Source organism: Apiospora aurea (assembly GCF_038362705.1).
Source record: "Apiospora aurea strain CBS 24483 chromosome Unknown utg000005l_segment0_segment0, whole genome shotgun sequence".
NCBI classification, from domain to species: Eukaryota; Fungi; Ascomycota; class Sordariomycetes; order Amphisphaeriales; family Apiosporaceae; genus Apiospora; species Apiospora aurea.
In genome coordinates, this window is record NW_027117392.1 from 3,310,012 (window position 1) to 3,332,676 (window position 22,665).

The 22,665-nt window shown below is 54.7% G+C and overlaps 7 protein-coding genes across 7 annotated transcripts; 2 read left to right on the top strand and 5 right to left on the bottom strand.

The window, feature by feature from the left end:
• Nucleotides 1-32: 32 nt before the first annotated feature.
• Nucleotides 33-2,254, bottom strand: PG986_007569 (uncharacterized protein; the record flags this gene model as incomplete). Its single annotated transcript, XM_066843791.1, has 6 exons — nt 33-80; nt 146-598; nt 678-902; nt 955-1,318; nt 1,372-1,945; nt 2,101-2,254. The coding sequence occupies 6 exons, from the start codon at nt 2,252-2,254 to the stop codon at nt 33-35; spliced, it is 1,818 nt and encodes a 605-aa protein (XP_066699903.1).
• Nucleotides 2,255-3,896: 1,642 nt separating this feature from the next.
• Nucleotides 3,897-10,610, bottom strand: PG986_007570 (uncharacterized protein; the record flags this gene model as incomplete). The annotated part of the gene is given in 5 exon segments (XM_066843792.1): nt 3,897-4,434; nt 4,496-6,528; nt 6,621-8,810; nt 8,831-10,308; nt 10,322-10,610. The coding sequence occupies 5 exon segments, from the start codon at nt 10,608-10,610 to the stop codon at nt 3,897-3,899; spliced, it is 6,528 nt and encodes a 2,175-aa protein (XP_066699904.1).
• Nucleotides 10,611-11,441: 831 nt separating this feature from the next.
• Nucleotides 11,442-13,090, top strand: PG986_007571 (uncharacterized protein; the record flags this gene model as incomplete). Its single annotated transcript, XM_066843793.1, has 3 exons — nt 11,442-12,389; nt 12,440-12,882; nt 12,922-13,090. The coding sequence occupies 3 exons, from the start codon at nt 11,442-11,444 to the stop codon at nt 13,088-13,090; spliced, it is 1,560 nt and encodes a 519-aa protein (XP_066699905.1).
• Nucleotides 13,091-13,438: 348 nt separating this feature from the next.
• Nucleotides 13,439-14,807, bottom strand: PG986_007572 (replication factor C; the record flags this gene model as incomplete). Its single annotated transcript, XM_066843794.1, has 4 exons — nt 13,439-13,606; nt 13,675-14,468; nt 14,535-14,629; nt 14,695-14,807. 4 exons carry the CDS (start codon nt 14,805-14,807, stop codon nt 13,439-13,441), a joined length of 1,170 nt encoding a protein of 389 aa, XP_066699906.1.
• Nucleotides 14,808-15,438: 631 nt separating this feature from the next.
• Nucleotides 15,439-17,321, bottom strand: PG986_007573 (uncharacterized protein; the record flags this gene model as incomplete). Its single annotated transcript, XM_066843795.1, has 5 exons — nt 15,439-15,986; nt 16,056-16,143; nt 16,198-16,637; nt 16,708-17,044; nt 17,142-17,321. The coding sequence occupies 5 exons, from the start codon at nt 17,319-17,321 to the stop codon at nt 15,439-15,441; spliced, it is 1,593 nt and encodes a 530-aa protein (XP_066699907.1).
• A 1,107-nt stretch (nt 17,322-18,428) lies between these two features.
• On the bottom strand, nt 18,429-18,896 carry PG986_007574 (uncharacterized protein; the record flags this gene model as incomplete). Its single annotated transcript, XM_066843796.1, has 1 exon — nt 18,429-18,896. One exon carries the CDS (start codon nt 18,894-18,896, stop codon nt 18,429-18,431), a length of 468 nt encoding a protein of 155 aa, XP_066699908.1.
• Nucleotides 18,897-21,404: 2,508 nt separating this feature from the next.
• PG986_007575 (uncharacterized protein) lies at nt 21,405-22,388 on the top strand (the record flags this gene model as incomplete). The annotated part of the gene is made up of 1 exon (XM_066843797.1): nt 21,405-22,388. One exon carries the CDS (start codon nt 21,405-21,407, stop codon nt 22,386-22,388), a length of 984 nt encoding a protein of 327 aa, XP_066699909.1.
• Nucleotides 22,389-22,665: the final 277 nt, after the last annotated feature.

The following is a 22,665-nucleotide window of genomic DNA, read 5'->3' on the forward strand; positions in this document are numbered from 1 at the left end:
GTCCCCGCTGCGAGGGCGAAACGAAACGCCCTCTACGCCACTGGCTCGACCGCAGCGGCCTCAGTAGCAGCAGTAGTCTCCTACGTATATGAGTTAGCACCGTCGCTTTCTAAGAGCAACATGAGCGACCCGGATAAGTCCTTACCTCTGTGCTGGGCTTGTCCTCGGCATCAACTCCAGCCTTGGTCTCGACCTCCTTGTCGCTGTCCTTGCCATCTTCCTTGCCCTCTTCCTTCGGAGCCTCGGCTGAGGCCTCCTTCTTGACGCCATTTGCCGGCTCTTTGGTCGAGTTCCCGTTTACACCGGCTGCAGGCGCGGCTCCTGTGTCGTTGGCAAGGATCTCAGTCCACTTGTCCAACAAGCTCTTCGACCGCGGCTTGAATTGGAAGTCGGCTTCCTTGGGAATGCCCTCTAGCTTCAGAATGGCCTTGAGCACCTTGTTGATCTTCGTCGCGCGGATGATGCTGACTTCCAGGTCGGGGAACGTCTCCAGCTTGGTCAGGAATTCCGACATGGACTTCATCTCGTCCTCCTTGGGCTCCGACTCGCGGTTGAGCAGGCCCTTTTGCAGTCGATGTCGTAGGAAAAGGATTTCTTTCTTTACGCGGCGATCCCAGTTAGTTTTGCCGATTGACAAGCACTACAATCAGGGTGGGGTGAATGACTGGGCAACGTACCTCTTTGCGCACATGACGCTCCTCGGGGGTCAGTTCGGGCTCCTTGGGAGCTGCGGGCTTCTCCTCTGCATCCTTCTTCGCAGCTTTTGATTTCGGCTTGCTGGCTTTAGTGGTTGACTCTTTGCCATTCTTGGGCGATTGTGCACCGTTGGCAGCCGCCTTGGGAGTGGAAGAAGTCGTCAACTTGATCTTGGGCTTCTTAACCGATTCATTGCGCTGAGGGGTCTGCAGTTTGTCAGTCGTTGCACCTTCCAAATGTTGGGTTGAAATCACTTACGGCTGTTTCTTCCTCCGCCTTGCGCTTCTTTGCAGACTTGGGCTTCTTGACGGGGACTTCGTCATCTTCACCCGCATCCGCCATTTCAACGTCGTCGTCCTCGTCAACTGCGGTAGCTTCGGATTTTTTGCTGGACTTCTTCTCCGTCTTCTCCTTCTTGGCCTGTGCCTTAGCGGCCTTTGCCTCCTCCTCGGCCAACTTGGCCTCTTGGAAGTCAAGCAAGAGCTGCTTGTAGTGCTCCAACTCGTTTTGCTCAGCAGCCAGAATATGTGCCTGTTGAAGGTCCTTTCGCATCTTGGCGGAGATCAAGTCCTTAACAGTTTCGGGGTCGAGTTCCGCGAGATCGGTGTTTCTTGTCCACGAGCTGGGGGGCTATCAGTATGAACCATGAATTAAGGCCAAGCTGTCAATACTTACAATTCGTTGGTGTGGAGATACATAACCGGGTAAGTTCGGTCGGCAGCGCGCTTGCCTCCATCGGCAAAATCTTCACGATAGGATCCATCGGGGCGAGCAGCTGTGACAGGTCGAGTGGATAGCATAGTCTGCGGGAGCATCGACTCGTCTGCGATGATGACAGGCCACGGGGGGAAACCCTTCAGTCTCGCAAAGAAGTGGTCACCGGGCACGCAGTCCAAATGGAGCATGCGGGCCTTGCTGGCTTTCTTGTTCAGCTTTTTGGCAGCAGGGGTGCCTGTTGACTTGCGGCGCGCCGCTTGCTTGGAGCTGGATGGGGTGGCACCATTGGCTTCAATGGCAGCACCCTCGGCAGCACCTTCAGCAGCCTCGCTGATGACAGCTTCGGCTTTCTGCTCCTTGTCCTTTGCCGAATCTTCCTTCGTCTCGGCGGACTCGCCGACTGGCTTGGTAGAGTCGTCATTGGTAGCGGACGCGCCCGACTCCGTTTTCTCGCCTGCCTCGGGCGCCTCCTTCGTGGCTTCGGCCTCGTTCATGTCGACGTCGGAGTTTGCCTTGTCGTTGGCTGCGGCAGCTGTAGTATCTGAAAGTAACGCGAGGCGATTGTAAGCGAGATGTCTAAACCAGGATGGATGGAGATGGAGGAGGGATCGGCGATGAACCGGGTTTGCGCCTCGGGCGTGTTTCTGAACAAAGAGGAAGGAGCAGGGCGTGAAGCATCTTTCTTACCTTCAGAGGCGGCCGTCTTCTCCGCAGCTTCCTCGTTGGAGGCGGATGGCGCGTCGTCCATCTTCACGTCATCAGCAGCAGGCACCGCTGACTCGGACGCGGTCTCGACCTTGTCGGGCTGCTGAGCCGCGACAGACTTCTCGGTGTCGGCCATTGCGGATAAGTATGAATTAGAGGATGCGGGTGGATTGCAGTAGTGGTTGGTTGGGGACGGGTCGCCGGGCCTTTGGGGTTTTATTTTATTTTTTTAAGGTTGGGGAGGAAAGTCGCGACGAATACGACGAGGCGGGTAGAGGTTGAGGTAGTAGAAGCAACAAGCAGCAGTAGTAGAAAGTGCTAGGTAAAGTAGTAATTGTATGCGAGGTGGGTCACGCTCCCCGTCACGAACAGAGCTCAGAAAAAACGCGACGTAATGTGGATTTGGCCCGACCCAAGTACTCTACTTTTCGGCCTAGGGGACTGCGACTTAAGAGCAGGACGAAAACACGCGCTTCGGCGGCGATTCAGATACTCTCAACCTAATACGTGCACATTGGCAGGCTCCTCGTAATGGAATCTGATGGCTGGACGCGTAGAAATGGAGGAGCGTCGGAGGGGCCAGGTCTCAGATCAGACAGAGAGATAGAGATAGATAGACTGAGCAAGGAATTGAAGAGAGAAGGATCTCGAGGTGACCGGGGGAGGGAAAAAAAGTTCCAAGAGAGAGGCGACGTAAAATTTACCCAAATCAGACGGGGAGACTACTAGTTGGCATCAATCGAAAGTGAAATTAAGTGGGCCACTGGGAAAGGATCGCCTACGTCTGCGTCGTGTCTGTGCTAGATGGGCAGTCGGTTGGTAGGGGTACAGAGGCAGGCAGGCATGAGAGGAGGGAGAAGGGGGAGAGAATGTGTGTTTGGAGGAGGAGAACCGGCGTTGGCAGCTGTTGTGTTGTGCTGTGCTGTGCTGTGCTGTACTGTGAGTGAGTGAGGGAGTGAGGGAGTGGGTGCGGTGCGTAATAAGTGAGCCTGGCCGGGTTTGTGATTGATTGTCTGTCGGTCTGTCTGTCTGTCTTGTGTACGTGTGGCGGGAGAGATGGATCAATGGCAGGCAAGAGAGACCTGACCTGACCAGACCAGACCAGACCAGACCACAACACACACCACCGCCAATACCACCACATAACTAGCATAGCATACACACACATCTGGTAACACCCCAACATGTCCAGAGCGACAGACAGTCTCTGCCCCATCTGCAAGCCTTCTCACGACGACACAAGTGCTCCTAAATCCACCACCAACCCTCAACCCCCATTCGTCCCACTGCCGTGGCTCATCTCACGACTCCTTCAACTCTCTCGTGACGATGCCAGGCATCGCCAGCCATCCTCACTGGAATGCGCTCACCATCTTGCATCCCGCGCCGTCTTCGTCCCGCAAACGCTATCCAGCCTTCGTACGCGAGTGTTGGAATTTATTCACTTTGCTGTCCGCACCCGTTACCTACCTGCCTGCAGCCTACCGCCTTGGGGCCGCCCCCCCTGGGACCTGGGAGGCAGCCAGCACCATCGCCAAGCTGACTCCATCCGCATAGCGTAGTGTGGCCAGCCCACTTCATCACATCCGTCCACCAACGCAATTGCTCCAAGACAAGAAATCGAGCAGCCAACAAGGCTCCCCCTTTTTTCCAACGCATGGGTATCTTAGTATTCTTCCAAATGCCATTCTCGTCTTAGCTATTTCAGTACAGTAAGCTCATCATACAAAAGGATTATCGGCTCCCACCTTCACATGCGTCACAAATGCGCTGCCGAGTTACTCCTCGTCGTCCTCATCCTCATCCTCGTCTTCATCGATATCCATGCCTTCTGCTGCGGTGATGGAAAAAGTGGGCTCCTGATCGACACCAATGTAGCTGTCGCTCATGAGGAACAACTTCAGGTCGTGCTTGCCAGCCGTAGGAACCGTGTACTCGAGGCGGACCTTGAGTTGCTGGCCAATCGTCACACGCTTGATGGCCAGGAGGGTCTTGGAGCTCTCCTCACCCACAACCAGCCACCAATTTTCCATCTTCTTGGTGGGGTAGAAGGGTGCGTGCACTGCAGTGTCGACTTCTTCGTCCTCCTCCACCTCGCGCTCAATCTGCACATTGAGGTATGCCGGCTCGTTGGCACGGATATTGTCCTCGTCCAGAACCTCGAAGTTGAGAGTGATATCGGGATATTTCGTATTGGTGAAGTTTGCTGCTTGTGCCAACTGCGGCTGCGAAAGACCGAGACGTTGGATCAGCTTGGCGTAGTCGGGATTCTCCTCGGGGTTCATGGCCTCCATGAAGTCAAAGATGTCCTTGATTCTGCAGCGTATAGTATTAGCTTCGGCATCCGTGTCAGTTGCAAGAGATTTTTGGTACGTACCCGAACTCGTTCGCCACCTTGACGACCTCCGGACTGAAGTGAGGAATCTGCTTCAGGGCGCTGTCTCGGTCCCAAAGAGCTTGTACACTCATTTGTGACATTTCCATGGCGAACATGGCATTGAGATGGCCGTCGGAGGACAGAACATCCACAGTGGCACTCAATAGGCTTAGTATTTTGGAGACGATCATCTCTTGATCCTTCGCCAGGTCGATTGGCAACTGCATGCGAGAGAAATGGGCTTGCAGAAGGACAAATGCCTTGAAGTGGGGCGAGTCGTAGACCGGCTCCGCCATCTTGACAGGCACTCTGTCGTAGATGCGACGTAGAAGGTTTTCTTCATGGCGCCGGATTTGAATGGACTCAAACTCTGTCGCCGAGGTCACAATCTCAAGAATGCCCTTGAGCTTGGTCTTCGCACTCAGAGACAGCAAGAACGTCTGCATCGTGATGTACGAGATGTTGTAGTATGCCGCAATCATGGCCGCATTCTGAGGGGCAACGGATCCATCATCTTCATCAAAGTCGATGATCTTCGACTCGGTAAGCTCATTAAGCGTTGTCACGACAAGATCGGACAGGTACGCGTTGAGGCCATCGTTGGTGGCGCTGGTCAAGCTGTAGTAACTGGGGTTTGCAAGCAATCGCCGGTAAAAGTAGGTGAATGTTGTCCAGTTGATGGCGTCTTCAGCAGACTCAATCATCTTGGTGCTAACTTCCGTAACGAAAGCATCATGAACGAAGTTGTGCAGATGCGACTCGACTGGCAGAGCCTCGTTGAGGAACTTCTTGTAGTATTCTCGCTTGGTCCCAGGTACCATCAGGACACCGCGGACACGGCCATCGGCAGGTTGGAGGGCCTTGCCAAACATCTGAAGGACTTCGCTGAGGGGGTAGTCAAGGTACCGATGCTCACGGCCTTCATAGTACTGAGTACCCATAACAACGACGAGGTGTGCAGTGCAATCAAGCTCCCAACACACATCGCGAGACGCCACCATGACTTGGATGGCTCCTTGGTTATAGAGATGCTTGACAATTCTCTTGTCGCTCTGGCTGAGGGCTTCGTGGTAATAGCCAACACCGTGAGAAAGTGCTTCAGCCAGAGCTTCCTCGTGGACACGCTCTAAGATTGGGCGAAGTTGATCCAAGCCCACTCGCAAGAACCTGTCTTCGTTTTCATCGGCCAGGCATGCGGCAAGTATATCACGAGCCGTAAACCTGGTCTGCTTCCTACTGGAAACGAAGACCATAGCGGGCTTATCAGGGGATGTTTCGGTGATAGCCAAATATGCCGGCCTGGCCATGGCAAGCATAAGAGAGGGGAAATGGGGGATCGAGTAAGACTGTATGCGTAACTCGAGCGGTAGAGGTCGAGCATGAGGGCTGAAGTTGTAGATGTCCTTCTTCTTTGCATCAATCCACTCTCCGATATCTCGGGCATTGGCCAGTGACACGCTGAGGCCAATGATACGGAGGCTCATCTCCTCGATCTGAGAGCGAATATAATGCATACGGGAGACAATGATCTCGTAGATATAGCCGGACTGACCTCCCAGCAAGTGGAGCTCATCCGCAATGAACAGCTCTACGGTCATGATGTTCTTGCGGCGTTGCCATTGTCGTGACAAGACATCCCATTGCGTCGGAGTCGCAAGGATGAGGTCTCCCTTCTCGAGAAGCTTGAGATCTGTTGCAGTCTCTCCGGTGAGCTTGACAATATCCTTACCGCCCCGTACAGAGCCAAGGCGTTTTTCCCAGTCTGCGTGACGAACATCTACCTGCTCCTGGAATGGTGCAATATACACTGCACGTCCATACTCGGATTTGGCCCAGTGCCTCAGCAAGGCAAACTCAGCACACACAGTCTTACCGCTACCCGTGGGCGCGCCAATGAAAGCGTTGTCATTTGTAGTATAGAGGGTATTGAAAGTTTGCGTTTGGATCTTGTTGAAGTATTCCCAGCCGTTGTAAATCGCTGCATAGTCCTTAGCCTTCAAAGCAGAGGGAGACAGAGGTTGAAGATCCAACAGCTGTGTGTGAGGGGGAATTTCTCCGGCAGGATCAGTTTCTGGAAGGAGATCGGCAGCCGGGTCTCAGAATGCATCCACCTGTCCGAGATCACTGAGATGAAGTAGTTGGGCGGCATGGGATCGGTGATTGGCACCGTGAACTCAACCAGGTGCTCGTTAGACTCTGCAACGGCGTAATCCTTGCGGAGAATAAACTGGTCATGGAAGAGGACATCTTCACCATCGCAGTCTTCGACCATTATCCAGAAGCTCTCGGCCGCACCATGCAGAGCATCATCCCATTCGAAATTGGGTGTTATACTGAGCTCAACCCGGAGCATAGAGCGTGTCATGGGCTGTGCCTGAGCCTGGACCTCGACTCGAGGGAATTTTGAAACGAGTTCACACACTCTGCGACCCTCCTTCGGCATTTGGAGTAGCTGTCCCATGCGCGGGGGGTCAATGTCAAAGTAACTGCTCCAAGGCACGTCGACTCTTTCAGCCTTGGTGACGATACCACGTTCGGCAGGTTTCAAGGGGAATTGCCGCAGGGGTGTCATAGTAGGCCACATCCGCTTCTCGGCCATCTTGCAAAGGTCCAATGCAGTCTTACAAACGCTGGCCCAGCCCTTTTGCATAGTGATCTCGAAGATTGCGCGCAGGATACGACCGGCCGATTGTGTCACGTATACCATATCAGCCATGAGCGCAAGGCCGTCGAGCTTGAGCCTGGAGATGTACGCCTGGAGTAGAACATTGATCTTTGCATGCGGCTCCTCGATGCTTTCCTTGACGGGTATAGGTACTTTGCCAAGCAGCTTGGCCAGCTCAAGCTTCTCGTCTTGTCTGACGGGGATGTACTTGAACTCGGCACTCAGCGCAAATACGCGGAAGAGCTCGATCGTTGTGATGGAGGGCTGGATAAGCTTATTATAGGTATCCATGGAGCCATGGGTGATGTAGTAATGCGAAGCAATCCGGCCGAGCTCGGTACCCTTTAACTTGCCCGACTTTTCGTCGTAGGTGACGAGGCCGGCTTTTTTCAATACCGCAGCAGCAGAGTGCACCAGGTCTACACGCTTCTGTTCCAGAGCGTCGTCGTCCTCGTAATCGGCACCAACACTGTACAAGCCTGGCGACCGAAGCATTCTGACAAACAGGTACGTGTAGCCAAGCCACTCGACACCTTCATCTCGGCTTCTGACATTACCCAGGACGATTTCTGCATTGAGATTATCGACAAGCCGGCTTGCGAACTGACTTTCAATGGGCAATTGCTGGTTCAGCAGCGACAGGTAGTACTGCATCTCATTCTGTGATGTGATGATGATGCCCTCACCATACGTATCGTACTGAGGTCGTCCGGCACGTCCAAGCATCTGCAAGACATCCTGGGGGCTCAACTCTACCCAGCTACCTTTCTCCGGGGAGTATACTTGCGTGCCTTTGATGATGACGGTATGGGCCGGCAGGTTTACACCCCAGGCAAGAGTGGCCGTACAAACGAGCACTTGAATAAAGCCCTTTTCGAACAGAACCTCGACATCTTGTCGGTCTGCACGGCTCATACCTGCGTGATGGATGCCGAATCCGTATGGCAGCAGGTCCTGCACGTCCTTGTCGGTGGCGTTCTCGGCAATATCCTTGACGACCTCCCGGGAACCAGAATCATGTTTCATAATCTGATTAATGGTCTCCATCTCAAGGGCCTTGTCGCGGACATAGCGTGCCGTCTTCGCAGTCTCCTTTCGGGAGTGGACAAAAATAAGCATCTGGTTCTTGTGAGTTCCCACATGCTCAATGACCTTGTTGTATGTGATATCGTTCATCGTTTTAAGCTGCTTGATGGCTTTCCTGTCTGTGACACCAATGAATTCTTGCCTCAAGGGGCACGGTCGATATGAGCCATCAAAATGAAACAGGTCCTTCTTGACATCGACTCGCAGGAAGCTAGCAACATCTCGATAGTTGGGCAGCGTTGCAGAAAGACCGACAATGCGGACAGGATCACCAGTTTGTTCCGTCTTCCTTATCGTCCTGCTGACGATGCTCTCCAGGACCGGACCACGATCGTCATGCAGAAGATGAATCTCGTCGATGATTATAAGGCGCACAAGGTTGGTGTAACTCAGATCAGTTGCTTTTCTCGTGATTACATCCCATTTCTCCGGGGTGGTGACAATGATTTGTGTCTCGGCAATTTGCTGCTTCGTGAGCTGGCGGTCTCCCGTCAGCTCGGCAACTGTGATGCCGTAGTCAGCCAGTCTCTTTCCAAAATTGCCTACTTGTTCCTGGACCAGAGCCTTCAGGGGGCAATGTAAACAATTTTGAAGGAATCCAAGTCGATTTCGCCCGTTTCCGGGTCGCGATGTTTTCCGACCTCCCGTAGGATTGTTAGCATGGCAACGTTGGTCTTTCCACTACCGGTTGGAGCACAGATAAGCATGTTGCCGTCATCTTGGAATGCGGAAGGATAGCATTTGGATTGGATCCGGTTGAGAGACTTCGCGCCAGACGAGCTGAAAGGGACCCGCGACCATTCAGGCATATCGGTGACAGGGATGAGCTGGTCGTTGGGGTCGTTTCTCTTCTTCGGCGGGGGCACATGGATCTCCTCGTAGCCCTTGAAAGTGCGCTTGGTTGAGCCTTCAGGCAGACGGACCTTGGGGTTGGTCATCAGATGATTGCCCTGTTCGAATATGAGGTTCTCCAAGTTGATGAGCTTTTTCGGCTGCAAGCCACCAACAAGTCCACCCTCGGCCTGTTCGGTTTTAGGGGCAGCGGCATCTGCAAGAGAGGAGTCTTTGTCGATGTCCATTTTGATCTCGATCTTCTTCTGGCTTGCGGTCGCCTTTTTGCCCCGTAGCTCGTCCAGAATCCACCGGGCGCCTTCTGATGCCATCTCACGCTCGACCACTCCCCGTTCCTCGTCGTTTTCAGCTCGAGCAAGGCGTGTGAGCCAAACCACCTTTTCACGGTTCTCGATGAGTTTTTGGACAACCTCGTGATGTTCGTAATCGAAGAGCTCCATCAGGTCATTTTCGATTTCTCGGAGTTGCTTCTCTTCTCCACCTGGCTCATCTGGCTCGCCGGACAGTATATGTAGCGCCCGAGTAGTCTTGTCGTGTTGGATATGCGCATCAGGGTACAGCTTTCCGATCTCTCTCTGTAACCAGTAGGCATCGATGTCGCGTGCAGGTATGTAGTTTTTGCCTTTTGACTCCTCATTCGCTTTACCGACAGATGGGCCAGACTCAAGTACCATCTCGTCTCCATCAACGAGGCGGCCTTCGTCATCTTCGCCGGTCAGAGCCCGGTCATTGGTGCCAGATAACTCCTCGTCGTCGTCTTCAGGACCAGCCTCATCATCTGTTGACTCGTCGCGGACTTCATTCAGGATTGCGGCATCCTCGTCCTCGTCCTCGTCGTCGAATACGACCGCCACACCTTGTCGATCATCGATGTCCGCGTCGTCGTCTCCGGCGCCAGCTCCAGTATCCATCTCGTCGTCGTCCTGGGCGTCGTAGTCGGTGATCTTTTTGCCCAGATTGACCAACTCGTTAAACTGCTTAGGATTAAGTGTTGCGCCTAACAGGTCGTCGACTTCCTTCTTTTTGTCGAAATCCTTCATGTCCTCGTCCTTCAGGTACTCCAGAACCGCATCCGCTGCGCTGAGAACAATCTCGTGGGAGACATCGCCAAGATTCGTCGCGACGACGTTGAGAATGAGTTCGAATGTCGCCCTTGTCGCAGGAGTGCGCGGTCGGTACCTGAGTCCTTCGACCAGCAGATCGGATTGGCCTAGGATGCCAACACCTCTCGTCTGTTCCGCCTTCCCTTTTGCGCTGTTCTCGTGCTAGGATGTCCTGGCCTTCCTGCGCGCTGCCTCTCTCGACTTGAGGGCCCTTCTTTGGCTTCGGCGCAGCACCCCGGCCTACGTTAGCGCCCATGTCGCCAATTCGGAGACGCCCAGCCAGCGACTCGGGGTCACCGGTGGCCTCATCGGTACGACGCGTAACGAATCGGCGATCCGCCTGGAGGACCAGGTTGGACATGGCCGAGTACTTGTACTGCGAGACATCCCGCGCGTGGTTGTCGCCCATCTTGCCGGGTTACTCCAGTGGTTCCTCAGCAACAGGGCTGGAGTTGGTATGGACAACGAAAGAAGCAACGGCGCGGTCTATTAGAAGCTGTATTCGCAGGGGAGGGGCCGAGATCGTCAATTGTTGGGAGGACTCTGCCACGGCAGTCGTTTGGTGGTTGGTGTGAGGCGACGCCCTCTTCTCTGCGCGCTCTAGGTGGATGGCATCTGAGTTTGCCGGCGACGTTAAGATCAAATAGCCCGGCCTGGATATTAAATAGGGAGGTACGGCTGTTTGGAATAATGAGTCAAGCCGAGGTTGTTGACCAAATTTGCGTTGATGATGCCTGAAAGGAATGGATGGTACGTCCACTTTGCAATGGTCTTCTACCTAGTCCGTGTCTAATCTTTAGAGCTTCCGCCTTGACTATCAAAAAGTTTTGGTTCACGTCGCGAGCTAGAGAGCTGGACCTGGAGGCTGGACCTGCAGCTTGCCGCCTCAAGCTGAGCCACAGCGCCACAAATCCCCCATGCCAAATGCTAATGCTCCGTAGCTAGCACTTGATTGGTCCATTGCCCACAGTGTCATTGAGTCGGGTGATGCTCTATTGATGGCGATTCACTAGGACAACAATTACAAGGTGTAAGTATCTTGGATGAGATTGGTTTCTTCTGTGAAATATATTCCGAATTCATGTTCGATTGATTCGGTGGTCGATTCCGTTCTCCATTGGTTAGGTATGCAATGAACAACCCAACAGTCTAAACGCGCGACTCAGAAAACCCAATCGGAGACTTGCGGTCAACAAGTATTTATTTCACCGTCGGCGCATACAACAACAACATAGCCGCCATGGATGAGGAAAAGACCGAGCGGCTTAGGCAGAAGCTCATCGACGGCCTGGCGAACCGCATCCGGCCTCGCGATGAGGCCCTGATGATCCAGAGGCTGATGGCGGTGCAGCTCGGGCAGAGCCTCGGCGAAGACCAGATCAGCGCGCCGCTTTCGCTGGTGGACCCGGACACGATCGAGGTCTCGTCCGAGTCGGGGCATCTTCAGGGCCTGCAGAGGCGCTACGTGGAAGCCGTGAGGCGGAACCTGAAGGCGCGCCTCGAGTTCGCCCAAGCCCATGACGAGCTGCGGAGCATACCCACTGCGGCGCCGCTCAAAAAGCAGCATCACCCAGAGAGGGATGCCGAAAGCGGCGGCAGCAGTCTACTCGATCTGCACATGGAAGTGGCCGAGCTTCGGCAACGGTCGGAGAAGCTGGACATTGCTCAAAAGTATATGGAACAGCTGCAACAACAGCCCGCTGGGACGCCGGACTTCCTGGATCCGGAAACCATGTACAAGGACTGTAAGCCGCTACCAGAAGTACCCAGGGAGCTGATCGACGGCTTCACAATGAGCCACGACGAGGCGACAGAAGAGGAACTTCAGGGCCTTCTCCAGAAACTGAAGAAGACCGTATTGCGGAACAAGTTAGTAGCTCGAAAGGTTGAGCAAGAATACAACGCCGCGCAAGCCAAAGATCCACTAGACCCCAAGACTCTCAGCCCCGAGGCCAAATTGCAAGCTCTCAATGCCGTCAAGACCACCCTGATCAACTGGATAGAATCGCAGCTGACCAAGGCCGGCGACGACAACGGGGACGCCGTTGGCGGGACACCGCTAAAAGATACCGGTCGAGGAAGCCACACAACCAACCTGGATGAGCGCTTGGCCGGCATCCAGGAGCAGTACGCGCGCCATGTGGAACTTCGCAAAGAGATCATAGCCCTTATGGCCAAGCGCGACAGCGTAAAACCGTCTGACTTGGACGAGCCTCCTCGTCGGGGGCCGACCCCAAGCAACCCGGGGTCGGAGCGAGATCTGCTGCTGCTGCGACGTCGTCGACGACGGCACCACCACCGCCCTACGCCTACCTCCTCACCCCCTACCTGGAGAAGATCCAGGCCCTTTCCCGCGAGCAGAAAGCCGCGATCGAGGAAAAGACGCACATCAACACGAGCCTGGCGCGGCAGCAGGAGGACGCCAAGCTGGCCCTCGAGCACCTCACCCAGGAGAGCCAGCTGCTGCCCAAGTACCCCGCGGCCGCCCGCAACAAGTCCCCCGCGCATCGCAACCTCAGCTTCGGCGAGGCGACGCGCGTGTCCCAGTTGGGGGTCGCGAAGCAGGTCGAGCCCTGGATCTACGCCGCCGACTCGGCCAAGATCGCCACCCTCGAGATGGTGGCCGAGAAGGTCGAGGAGGGCATGCCTCGATCGACGAGGCCCGCGGCGCCATCGACGAGGTCTGCAAGCTACTGATTATTGACGTGGACGAGGTGCAGCAGCGGTCAGAGCAAGAGAAAGACACTGCTGCGGGAAGATACGCAGACTATCAAAAGTCCTGCCAAGAGGGTGATTGAGATGAAGGCACGAGAGGAGGAAGAGCAGAAGAAGCTGCCAAAAACCATATGGTCTATTCTGGATGGGAACTTGGGTGCCATTAACGGATAGGGCCTTGGAAGTCCTCCTGATAGGCCTCAACGTAATGTATACCACGGGATTGGAGTATGGCGAATCGTCATACAAACAGACTACGGGACAAGAAATGTATTACACCTTTTTAAGGTTGCTCTGATAGGGTGTTCTGGAGGTCAGTAGTAGTCTCAAACCAATACGATGACGACTCAAAGCATGTTCTATTAGCACCCGCCCTTTTTATGCCTGAACGTCTATAACTCTGGCCCCTAAGCGAAAGAGATGTAGTGAAACAAATTTTTCGACGCAGAAAGCACGGCTTGCCCGCAATTCAGACCATGAGATTACCCCCTTGTCATACTCAGACATACGAATAATACACTTTCAGCCCTTTCCACTCAGAATGTTCGAAATTCTCAGGGCCAGGTCCAGGATCGAGAGATGCTCATCGGCACCATCAAGCAGTCGCTTATCCACCTCGGAGAACACCAGTGTGATCTTATTCTTCTGCAGATCTGGTATCGTCTCATCCTGGAGCACGGAGTGATAAAGCTAAAAGGGAGTCTGTTGTCAGCAAATAGAAAAGCAGACCAATGCAGCGAAGCCTGTGCCTTCCTTACCTGCGTAACTACTTGGCCGGCACTCCAGCCGTCCGCCACCATGTCTTCAACAACCTTTGCGACAGCTTGGTACGTAGCACGTGCAGACCGCGGCTGCATGGCTTTCTGGAGTGCAGCGATGGTATCTTCAGGTATCACGCCAGCGATTTCCTGCACGATCGCCACGGAGACTGTCTTACGGTCCACATCCATGGCATCGTCGGCACTGTCGCCGCCATCCTGGTCCTTCTCGATTGCACCGACAAGCCTCGCGGCACTCTGCAAGTAAGTGATCGCCTTTCGAAGATCGCCCTCGCTGCATTTGATTAAGGCGTCAACCGCACCGTCGTCTAGGCCCACGCCCTCCTTTTCGGCGATCTCCTCCAGTCTCTTCTTGGCGTTGCCCTGGTCCAGACTCTTGAATCGGAATTTGCTGCAACGCGAGGCCAGCGGGTCGATGATGCGTGTCACGTAGTTGCAGATGAGACAGAAGCGTGTGATTTTGCTGTAGGTTTCCATTGTACGTCGGAGGGCGCTCTGGGCATCCTGGGTCATGCTGTCGGCCTCGTCCAAGATGATGATCTTAAAGGGGGGCACGGGTAGCGACTCTTGTAGCCGGCGGGCGGGTTCGTGAGCTGCATTCGTGCAAAGTCCTTGACCTTCTCGCGGACTATGGAGATGCCACGCTCGTCCGAGGCGTTGAGCTCGAGCACGCGTGACTTTATCATTTCGGGCCCGTAAAGCTCCTTGGCCAGTGCAAGGATCGTCGATGTTTTGCCGGTACCTGGAGGGCCGTAGAAGAGCATGTGTGGAAGCTACAGATATAACATTTGTCAGTCAGTAAGTCAGTCACTGCTTTCCCGCGACTCCTCCAGCAGTACTCATGGTTGGCGTTACATTCGAAGCTTGCAATGTCCTCTGGAGCACATTGACGGTGTGGTCTTGGGCCGTGACATCGCTCAATGTCTTGGGACGGCTATAGCAAAGGACCACAGTCAGCATCTGATATGCAGTTCTCTCTGATGATTGGGTGCAACCGACTATTTCTCAACCCAAGGTTGCCGTCTTGTGTTCTGCTTCTTGTCGTCTGCTTTCGGTGCAGAGCCGTTTGCAGCGGCGGCTTTGCGCGCCTTGAGGTCGAAGAAGCTTGCCATCGCAGCGGCTTTGGTGATATGAAGACGGGGCAGGATCTATCACGCAGTATTGAGAAGTAGCCTTGCGTCAAGATCGCTTGAAGTGGGTGTGGTCGATTGCAGATGCCGGCATTCAGATGACACGACCAAGCTTCTGGCCTCGGGAGCTGGGAAAAGTACGCGTCTGTGACGCGCCTTGGAGAAATCAATTAAGATCCCTGCAGGCCAAAAAGTCGGGCGACGGGCGATGGTGGGCCTAACATCAGGTACCTACCAAGTACCTATGTAGCCCTGTAAGCTTCTTCCTTCATTCTGCTTCTTCAGCCCTCCCAGATGATACCGATGGAGATGCCCAAGACAGGCATATGCACGATATTCAATACTGGCAAAGGGCTTGTTACATTTACATCCTTCAATTGATGCCATCTTGACTCGGATCATTTTCCTCAACTACCAAAATCAGGTACATGTACTCATAAACGACCACAATTCCAATTCAAAACATGCTGCCATGCTAATGCAGGGTGGTATCAATCTACTACTATCAAGCTCACAGCAGCAAAACCAAGCAATTCCATCCAGAACTGACAGCCCTCGAAAAAGGACGAAAGAGGAAACGAGGAAGAAAGATGGGAAGAAAGGAAGAAAAGACCTAAGCATAGACCATCTGCTTCAGCCTCTTCTCAATGGTATCGCGTCCCTCCAATGTCGTCCACACCTCGTGCGGCGCCTCCTTCACAATGTCCCAGTGCTTCAGGTTGTGCGTGAGCCCCGTCAGGTCCCGCTGGGCGTCCTCCCAGGCGTCGTCGCGCCGCATCTCCTCGCCCGAGCTGATGACGGTAAGTGGCGTGTCCTTGTACTGGATGGCCCCGCTGCTCGACACGTCGCGCTTGGTCAGCGTGTCGGCCACCAGGTTCTCCTGCAGCTTCGCGAAGACGAACTTGCCCGTCTGGTAGGCCGACTGGCCCCAGACCCGGTCCTCCTTGTTGCGGCCCTTAAACAGGGCGCCCGGGATCCGGTCCAGCCCCAGTGGGCTGAGGATACCTCGCAGCCAGAGGAAGAAACCACGGCCAGGAGCGCCAACTCGGTACAACAAGTCTTCGTGTAAGGGGTCAATCATCAAGAGTCCTTTGACCTGCTCCCCGTTACGCGAGGAGAAGATGCGTGAATAAACCGAGCCGATTCCGGCACTCAACAAGACTGTGGCAGCATTCAGTTAGCTGGTTACCTCGTGTGTAAGAAGCGCGAGAATTGGTAGACTTGTCTTACCCCAGGGTCCCTCTTCTCCAGCTCGAGCCAAAGCTTCGCTGGCAGCTTCAACTGCCATACCGGCAGACAGGGGGACGGCGCGGTGTCGCTCTAAAAATTCGATCAGCACTTTCCCTCAGAGTATCGAGACAATCCAGCCTACCCATCCAAAGCCAGGGCGGTCGACAAAACAGTATCTGTTTATGGAGCCATGGTTGACGGCGTCATCCGCGAAATGCCAGAGCCCGTCTTCAACCGTACCCTCTCCAGCCTCGAGTAGTACTGTTGGCAATTTGGTGCCCTTGGAGTCTGTCTGGTTACCGTGGCAGTACACATGAACCAGATACTTGTCGCCATCAACCCAGTATCGAGTCCCAGGAGGGGCGAGGCCAGCATCGAGAGCTCGGAGTATGAGGGTGCAAGCTGTCAAGAAGAGAGCGACGGTCAGAACGATCATGGCAAGCGAAGAAACGAAGACCGCCGTCCATTCGCCCAGGCTCCGTCGCGTCTCGGCCCGGCCAGTAAGTCGCTCCTCCTCCTCGTGCTTGCCCCAGAGCACCAGGCGGTCTGTGGCCAGCACCCATACAGCAATCACAAAAGCCCCTAGAAGTCATAAAGTATTAGTCGCGTTCTTGTCATAGGCCGCACTTCTGGTTCCATGGTTATCACCTACATAGCACCGAGACCATGCCTACCCATCCCTCTTCATGCCGAGTCTTTTCGACCGCGAGCAGCAGGACCGCCTGGATCAGCAGAAATGCGCCCATAACGATGCTGAGAATGCGCATGGACTTGGAGGGGATGGCGAAAAACACAAGGCTGAAGAGCAGATTGGCCAGGGTTATGCTGGCGTAACTGAAGGCGAAGAAGCCCGAGCCGCGCGTGTGAAAGCCCGGGGGCGTCACGAACTGGCCGACCAGCTGAAGGATCCACCAGACAAAGGTGACGAGGGTGAGGAAAATGGTGATCCATCGGACGATTCGGACAGACCACAGGTTATACGGGGATACCTAATAAGAGAGTTTCATCAGGTCAGCTCTTTCTCCTTCGGGTAATAAGCTGTTTTCATCCCATCCCATTTTCATGGGAATTTTGGCATCGTCGTACCGCTGGATCATCCGGGCTGAGATATCTCGTGCTCTCAACCCTGTTAGGGAGCAGTCGGGTGTGCTCATTGGCTACCCGACTGTAGTCCTGCGACTCCCGCACTGAGCTGTCGGCGTCTTCCGCATCGTTGTTGTTGTTGTTATCGTCGTCCTTCCTGGACGAGCCCCAAAGACTGCTCATTGTGCACCTAAGCTTCCAGGACAGGGATGTGAGCTAATACCATCAAAACCAAACCTCGGGAAACTCGTGCTTGGCAACCAACCGGTTTTCGAGTCTAGAGCACGATGCAACAATGGGAATGAGAGGGAGAATGATTGGGATTGTCCCGAGTCGCAGAGCAAAGGACAGTATGTATGTACAACGTCGAGGTTAGGCCATAGTGACGCAAGCAGATCCTACCTACACCAGAACAAGCAGAAGAAACCTTGTAGAACAGGCGGCCAATCCGCCCACTTCCAGCCAGGCGGAAACACATGTATGTTTCTACTAGTAATTCCCCAAAAGCACTTCGCAAGGGCTCGTGGCTGGCTTCTAGAGGAGGGTTTGGTCCGGATTCCCATCTGGCAGCATGGCGCTTGCCCCAATTCCCATACCCCCATGCCCCCTAGAGCGTCTTGGCTGAGATACCATGCTCGATCCCAGATTCGAGGGTGCTCGTGCGAGAATGGCGGCATACATAGCGAAAGCCGGAAAAAGCAATCAACTACGTCATCTGGGAGGACCACCCCACGCTAAGCTTCAGGCGGCAGATCATCTCCCCACATGAGTTTTACTCCCATGCCCATGCCAAGGCAAAGAGGAGCGAGGCGCGGGAGCGGTTCGAGAGCGCGCAGCAAAGGATTCCCATCTAGGCTTATATTAGGAAACTAGCATTCGACCTACTAGTTGACGTGTAGCCAGTCAGGCATAGAAAGCGTTATGTAAGCAACCGACTCTTCATTGCTGACATATTGGTGGTTGACTTTGGCCTTCGAAACATTCCAGATCCGGAAGCTAAGTGCATACAATCCCAAGACGACAACTCCAAACCCCATGCATAGTCTATCCCTGCCCAGCCACCATCTCATTAAATCGTAACCTTATGCCATCGCAGGCGCATGGCGTGAGAATCTTTCAGTCCAACACAGAGCCAGCCTGTAAGAATTCGTGCTTGCAGCTGGCCAGACCTGTTGAGCCAACTCCGCATCGACCGCAGTCAGGTAAGGGTCGCTGGAAACGGCCATTGACAGTGTGCAGTAGTACAGGTCTAAGAAAGAGCCCCGCGACGTAAACTTGGTCATTCTCCAATTAGGCCTCTTCTCTCAGATAATGCATGGGAAGGCTGCTCATCGACGAATGCTGGCTCGTACTAGAGCGCGATCCTTGCGATGTGCCTCCGGTGGTGCTGAACGACTGCCGAAGTCTCATTTTGTTCTCTGTATATCGTTTGGCAACCTCTTCGGGCTCTGGGCCGCGGCCAGAAGGCTTGATGGCATTTGGCGGCAGCGTCGTGGTGGGAATATGGAGCTTCGCTCCAGCTTGGGGGTCATCCAGCGCGATCCCAGCTTGCTTGTAGGTGTCCTTTTTGTGCTGCTTGAGTGCTTGGGTCGAAGGCTCAGATACCGATACCCACTCCTTCAGCTGGGACAACCACCGCCCTTTCCCCTCTTTCGCTTTCCGCTTGTCGACTTCAGACGTTGAATTACCCCTTTTCCTTTCGCCGTTGCTAGAGCGGCGGTCTTCGCTTGCAACAACTTTGCTATTATCGGGGTTCATTTTCGAGAGCTTGGGTGCAGGGTGGTGCTCAGTGAGCTGACTTCGAGGTGTGCTGTTCCTCCGGTATGCTCCCAGTGGTATGCTGGGAACGCTTCGAGAGCCGGCTCTGGTGCTCTGGTCGAAGGGACACAATCTTGTGAGCCTGAGACCGGGCGCTGCGGGCTGGTCGTATAGACTCGAACCAGCTGTGATGCGTCAAAAGATGAGGCCGTCTTATGTTGAATCAGGGAGGTGCGTTTGAATCGTGGGGTCCTGTGAGGTAAGGTATAGTCGCCAAAGGAAAAGGCCTTTGACGCCTTATTTGGTGTGTTTGGTTTGCAACTTGGCTCTCTAGCCCCTTTTGGCTCCAAAACGTCTCCTATCGACGTTGTGCTTCGCATGTAAGATGAAGACAGGGTGAGCAATGTGCTTCTACGCTGCTTCTTCCTGGTGTCCCCCTTCTGCTCTAAGGTAGGCTTACTCAAATCCGGTTGACCGAGATGGCGCTGGGTTGCGAACTCTCCGTTGTGCTTGTGTAGTCGGGCGTTTGGATGCTGGCCACTCTTGGGGTAGGATAGTTCCTCTGACCACGTGCGGCCTCTCGGGCCAGAGTATGGGGAGGAAATGAGGACTTCGCCCAATTGTTTACAGGTTGAGCTTTCCCGGTTCGATGTATCTAGCCAATTCTGTGCGCGGGAGCCGGTGGATATACTCGTGGGATAGGAGAAGTTCCGGGGGGTGGGTGCGGTGAACAGTTGTGGACTCACTGAGCTCTGTGGCGGTGGGTTATCGTCTGCTATTGTCGATCCAGGAACGGTGGGCGGCTTCGACCTCCGTAGACGGCCCAAAGCCACCATGGTAACCGGAGACTTTTCCGGGTGCTAGCCACGAAGGTTGCACCTAGTGCCGCCAGGTTTCTGGCAGTCCAACCTTAGGGGCAAATCCTTGAAAAGGCCGAGGGTCAGCTGCAATAACACTAGTTAGACTTTGATGCGTTGCAGTGCCACGAGAAGCCCGAGGCTTGTGGGCATCTGTAAAGTTCACTCACGCCCTCCTCGAAGAGCAGGTGTCCAGCTGAGTGTATGACAGCAACAACGCGATCGCACAAGAAGCCGGAGCACTATTGAGCACTCGCAGATGGGGTTGATGTAGGAACCTGTGCATTACCTACTTGGTTGAGATGACAGTTGGTCCTGGTCGGAGGGATGGCTGAGCCAGGTAGAACCCGACAGGTGCCGTGTTGCCAGTGGCGTGAACGACACAGGAGACACAGGGGTATATTATTGTGTGATGGTGATCGTCGAGACGAGGGTTTTGGGGGCTTCGAGGGCTTCGAAAGCTCCGAGGCCTCGAGGGGGATTGGATTGAAAGGACTTATACCTGTTTAGGGGAGAGTCAAATGCTGCAGGAAGCCGAAACACGCGAGTCGCACATGGTAATCTACTTAAGCATGGCCTGGCATGGCGCGTATGTACGACAAATCTACCAAGATTACTTGCGGAAGGCGCAAACGAGGGGAGAGTATATGAGGGAGGCAATTGCCTCTGTCGGTATCTACATGTATGTAGGTCAGGTGGCAGCCAGCCGCGTCTTGTTCCCTATACCTACGCCTGACGTCCACTATCGATCAGCTGCATCAATGATGTATCTACATGTACTTGGGTACCTGAAACAGGCCGCCATGCCCAGGGTCCAGCCAACGGCCTGCCACCCATACGTTTGGTAGTATTGATCGTGACGGGTGGGGGGGGGCTCACTGGGGCTGAGAAAGAAGCAAGTCAAAGAGGCAGCAGCTGAGGCGCTGCAGTCTAGATGAATCCGGAGTGGCACGCTTTCGTCGTGAAGGAGCATCAGATCGATCTAACCTTCTCCCCCACGTGCATGGATGATGGAGATGGATACTTGCACATCCAAAGACCTATCGATTGATTGATGTGTGGAGATCTCGGGACCCACCCACGCTGGCCCGTCGAGTCGGGTGTTTGCAGCTTATGGCCCCGAGGCGTGTCTGTGTCTGGCTTCCAAGTTCCGAGGACTGCCCGCAGGCTGGAGGCTGGAGGCTGGAGGTTGGGCGCAGGACCCACCCACCCACTCACTCAGTCGGTCGTTGCACTCTAGGACGAATCCTCGAACCTCCCTCCCTACACGTACATACCTACCCCTAACCTTAGGTCGTCTCGTCCTTTCTTTTTCTCCCCTACTTCGTGCCCGAACCTCGAGGTCCTATCGTCCTGTTGTCCTATTGTACTTAGCTACCTACAGGCTACAGCACCAGGCACTGCGCGCCAGGGGCTAGCCTCCTTCGGGGTTCCCCGCTTTCGTGCTGTTGACCTCTCGACTTATCGACCTTGTGGCGTCATGACAGTCTCCCACCGACCGACCAGTGACTTTGATTGACGGCCTGGCAATGCCGGATATGGGATATTAACTCCATGCGCCCGTGGCAGACCAACTTTCCTCCGCCCCTTTTTCGCAACTTCATCTGTATCTGCATCTGCATCTGCATCTGCCGCGGCGATTGCGATTGCGATGCCGGGTCTGACCCTCAACACGGACGGGACTGGCATCCCCCAGACGCCAGTACCCGTTCCAGTCCCTAACATCGCCGGCTATGCGCCGCCAACCACAAACAACTCAGCTGCCACCACAGCTCGGAGTGCTCCCTCAGCATCTTCGGCGCCCACTGCATCTCTCTCGGGACAACCAGCCTCAAATAACGCCGCGACCAAGAGTCCAGTCCCAATACCCGCCGTTCCACAGAGAGCGTCGCCGGCTGCGACGACACCCGTCGCCAGAGCCGCACAGAGCACGGCGCCTTCAGAGCCGCCGCGCCCACCCGTGAGCCCAATCACACCTCCGCTCAACCCGGTTCAGTTCCCCCCGCCGCGCCAGTCGCATGCTTACTCTTCGCATCCCGCGCAAACCGTGGTTGCGTCCCCGCCACCGGAGCCCATCGAGTTTGATACAAACCCCGATGTCCTGGCCCTCAAGTCGGCTATATCTATCCTCCAGATGCAAAGCAACAATGCCAAGAAGGACATGGTCGCCTTGCAGAAGGCCAAAGACGCCGCCCTGGAAGACCCGGACGCCTTCATCGCCGACCTCGAGAGCGGCGGGGTGCGTATGGCAGGCGACACGGCCGGCGCAGGACGCCCTGGCTCGTCGTCATCCTCGTCAGGGGCGGATGACGACACTCAAATCAAAGACGAAAATGGCGAGACTTCGACCAAGCCTAAATCAAAGCCATGGTCAGCCTTACCCGCTGCGCAGAATGTGTATCGGTGCCCGCCTATCAACTGGTCGCAATACGCAGTCACAGGTGAGTCGCTGGACAGATTACACAACGAGCAGCTGGCCCGGCCGAGTCAAGGTGCGCCCGCTACGGTCGCACCCGACGGCCGTTACGAGTTCAAAGGGGCTGGCAAACAGGAGGAAGTGGTCGGCGTAGCAGCGCCGTACAATCCCTTGCGCGACAAGATTGAGCGGAAGAAACCAAAAGGTCCACCTCGATGAAGGCTTGTTCGTCCGATCTTGAAATGCATGCATGCAAACTGTGCTGCAAACTTTTTATACAACAAAGCCTTGCTGCGCAAACCGACCAGTCTTACTAGTAATTGTCTCGCGCAGCGTGGCCCCGTTATGCTTGCCAACGTGCCACTGCGGCGTCCGAGACTGCCTGCCTGGGCTCGTTGTAATAGGTCCGACTGGCGATATCATATTCGCCCAGATCGTTATTACCCAAGAAGTGCAGGACGTGTGGAACAAGCGCATGATGACATGGATATGTTAG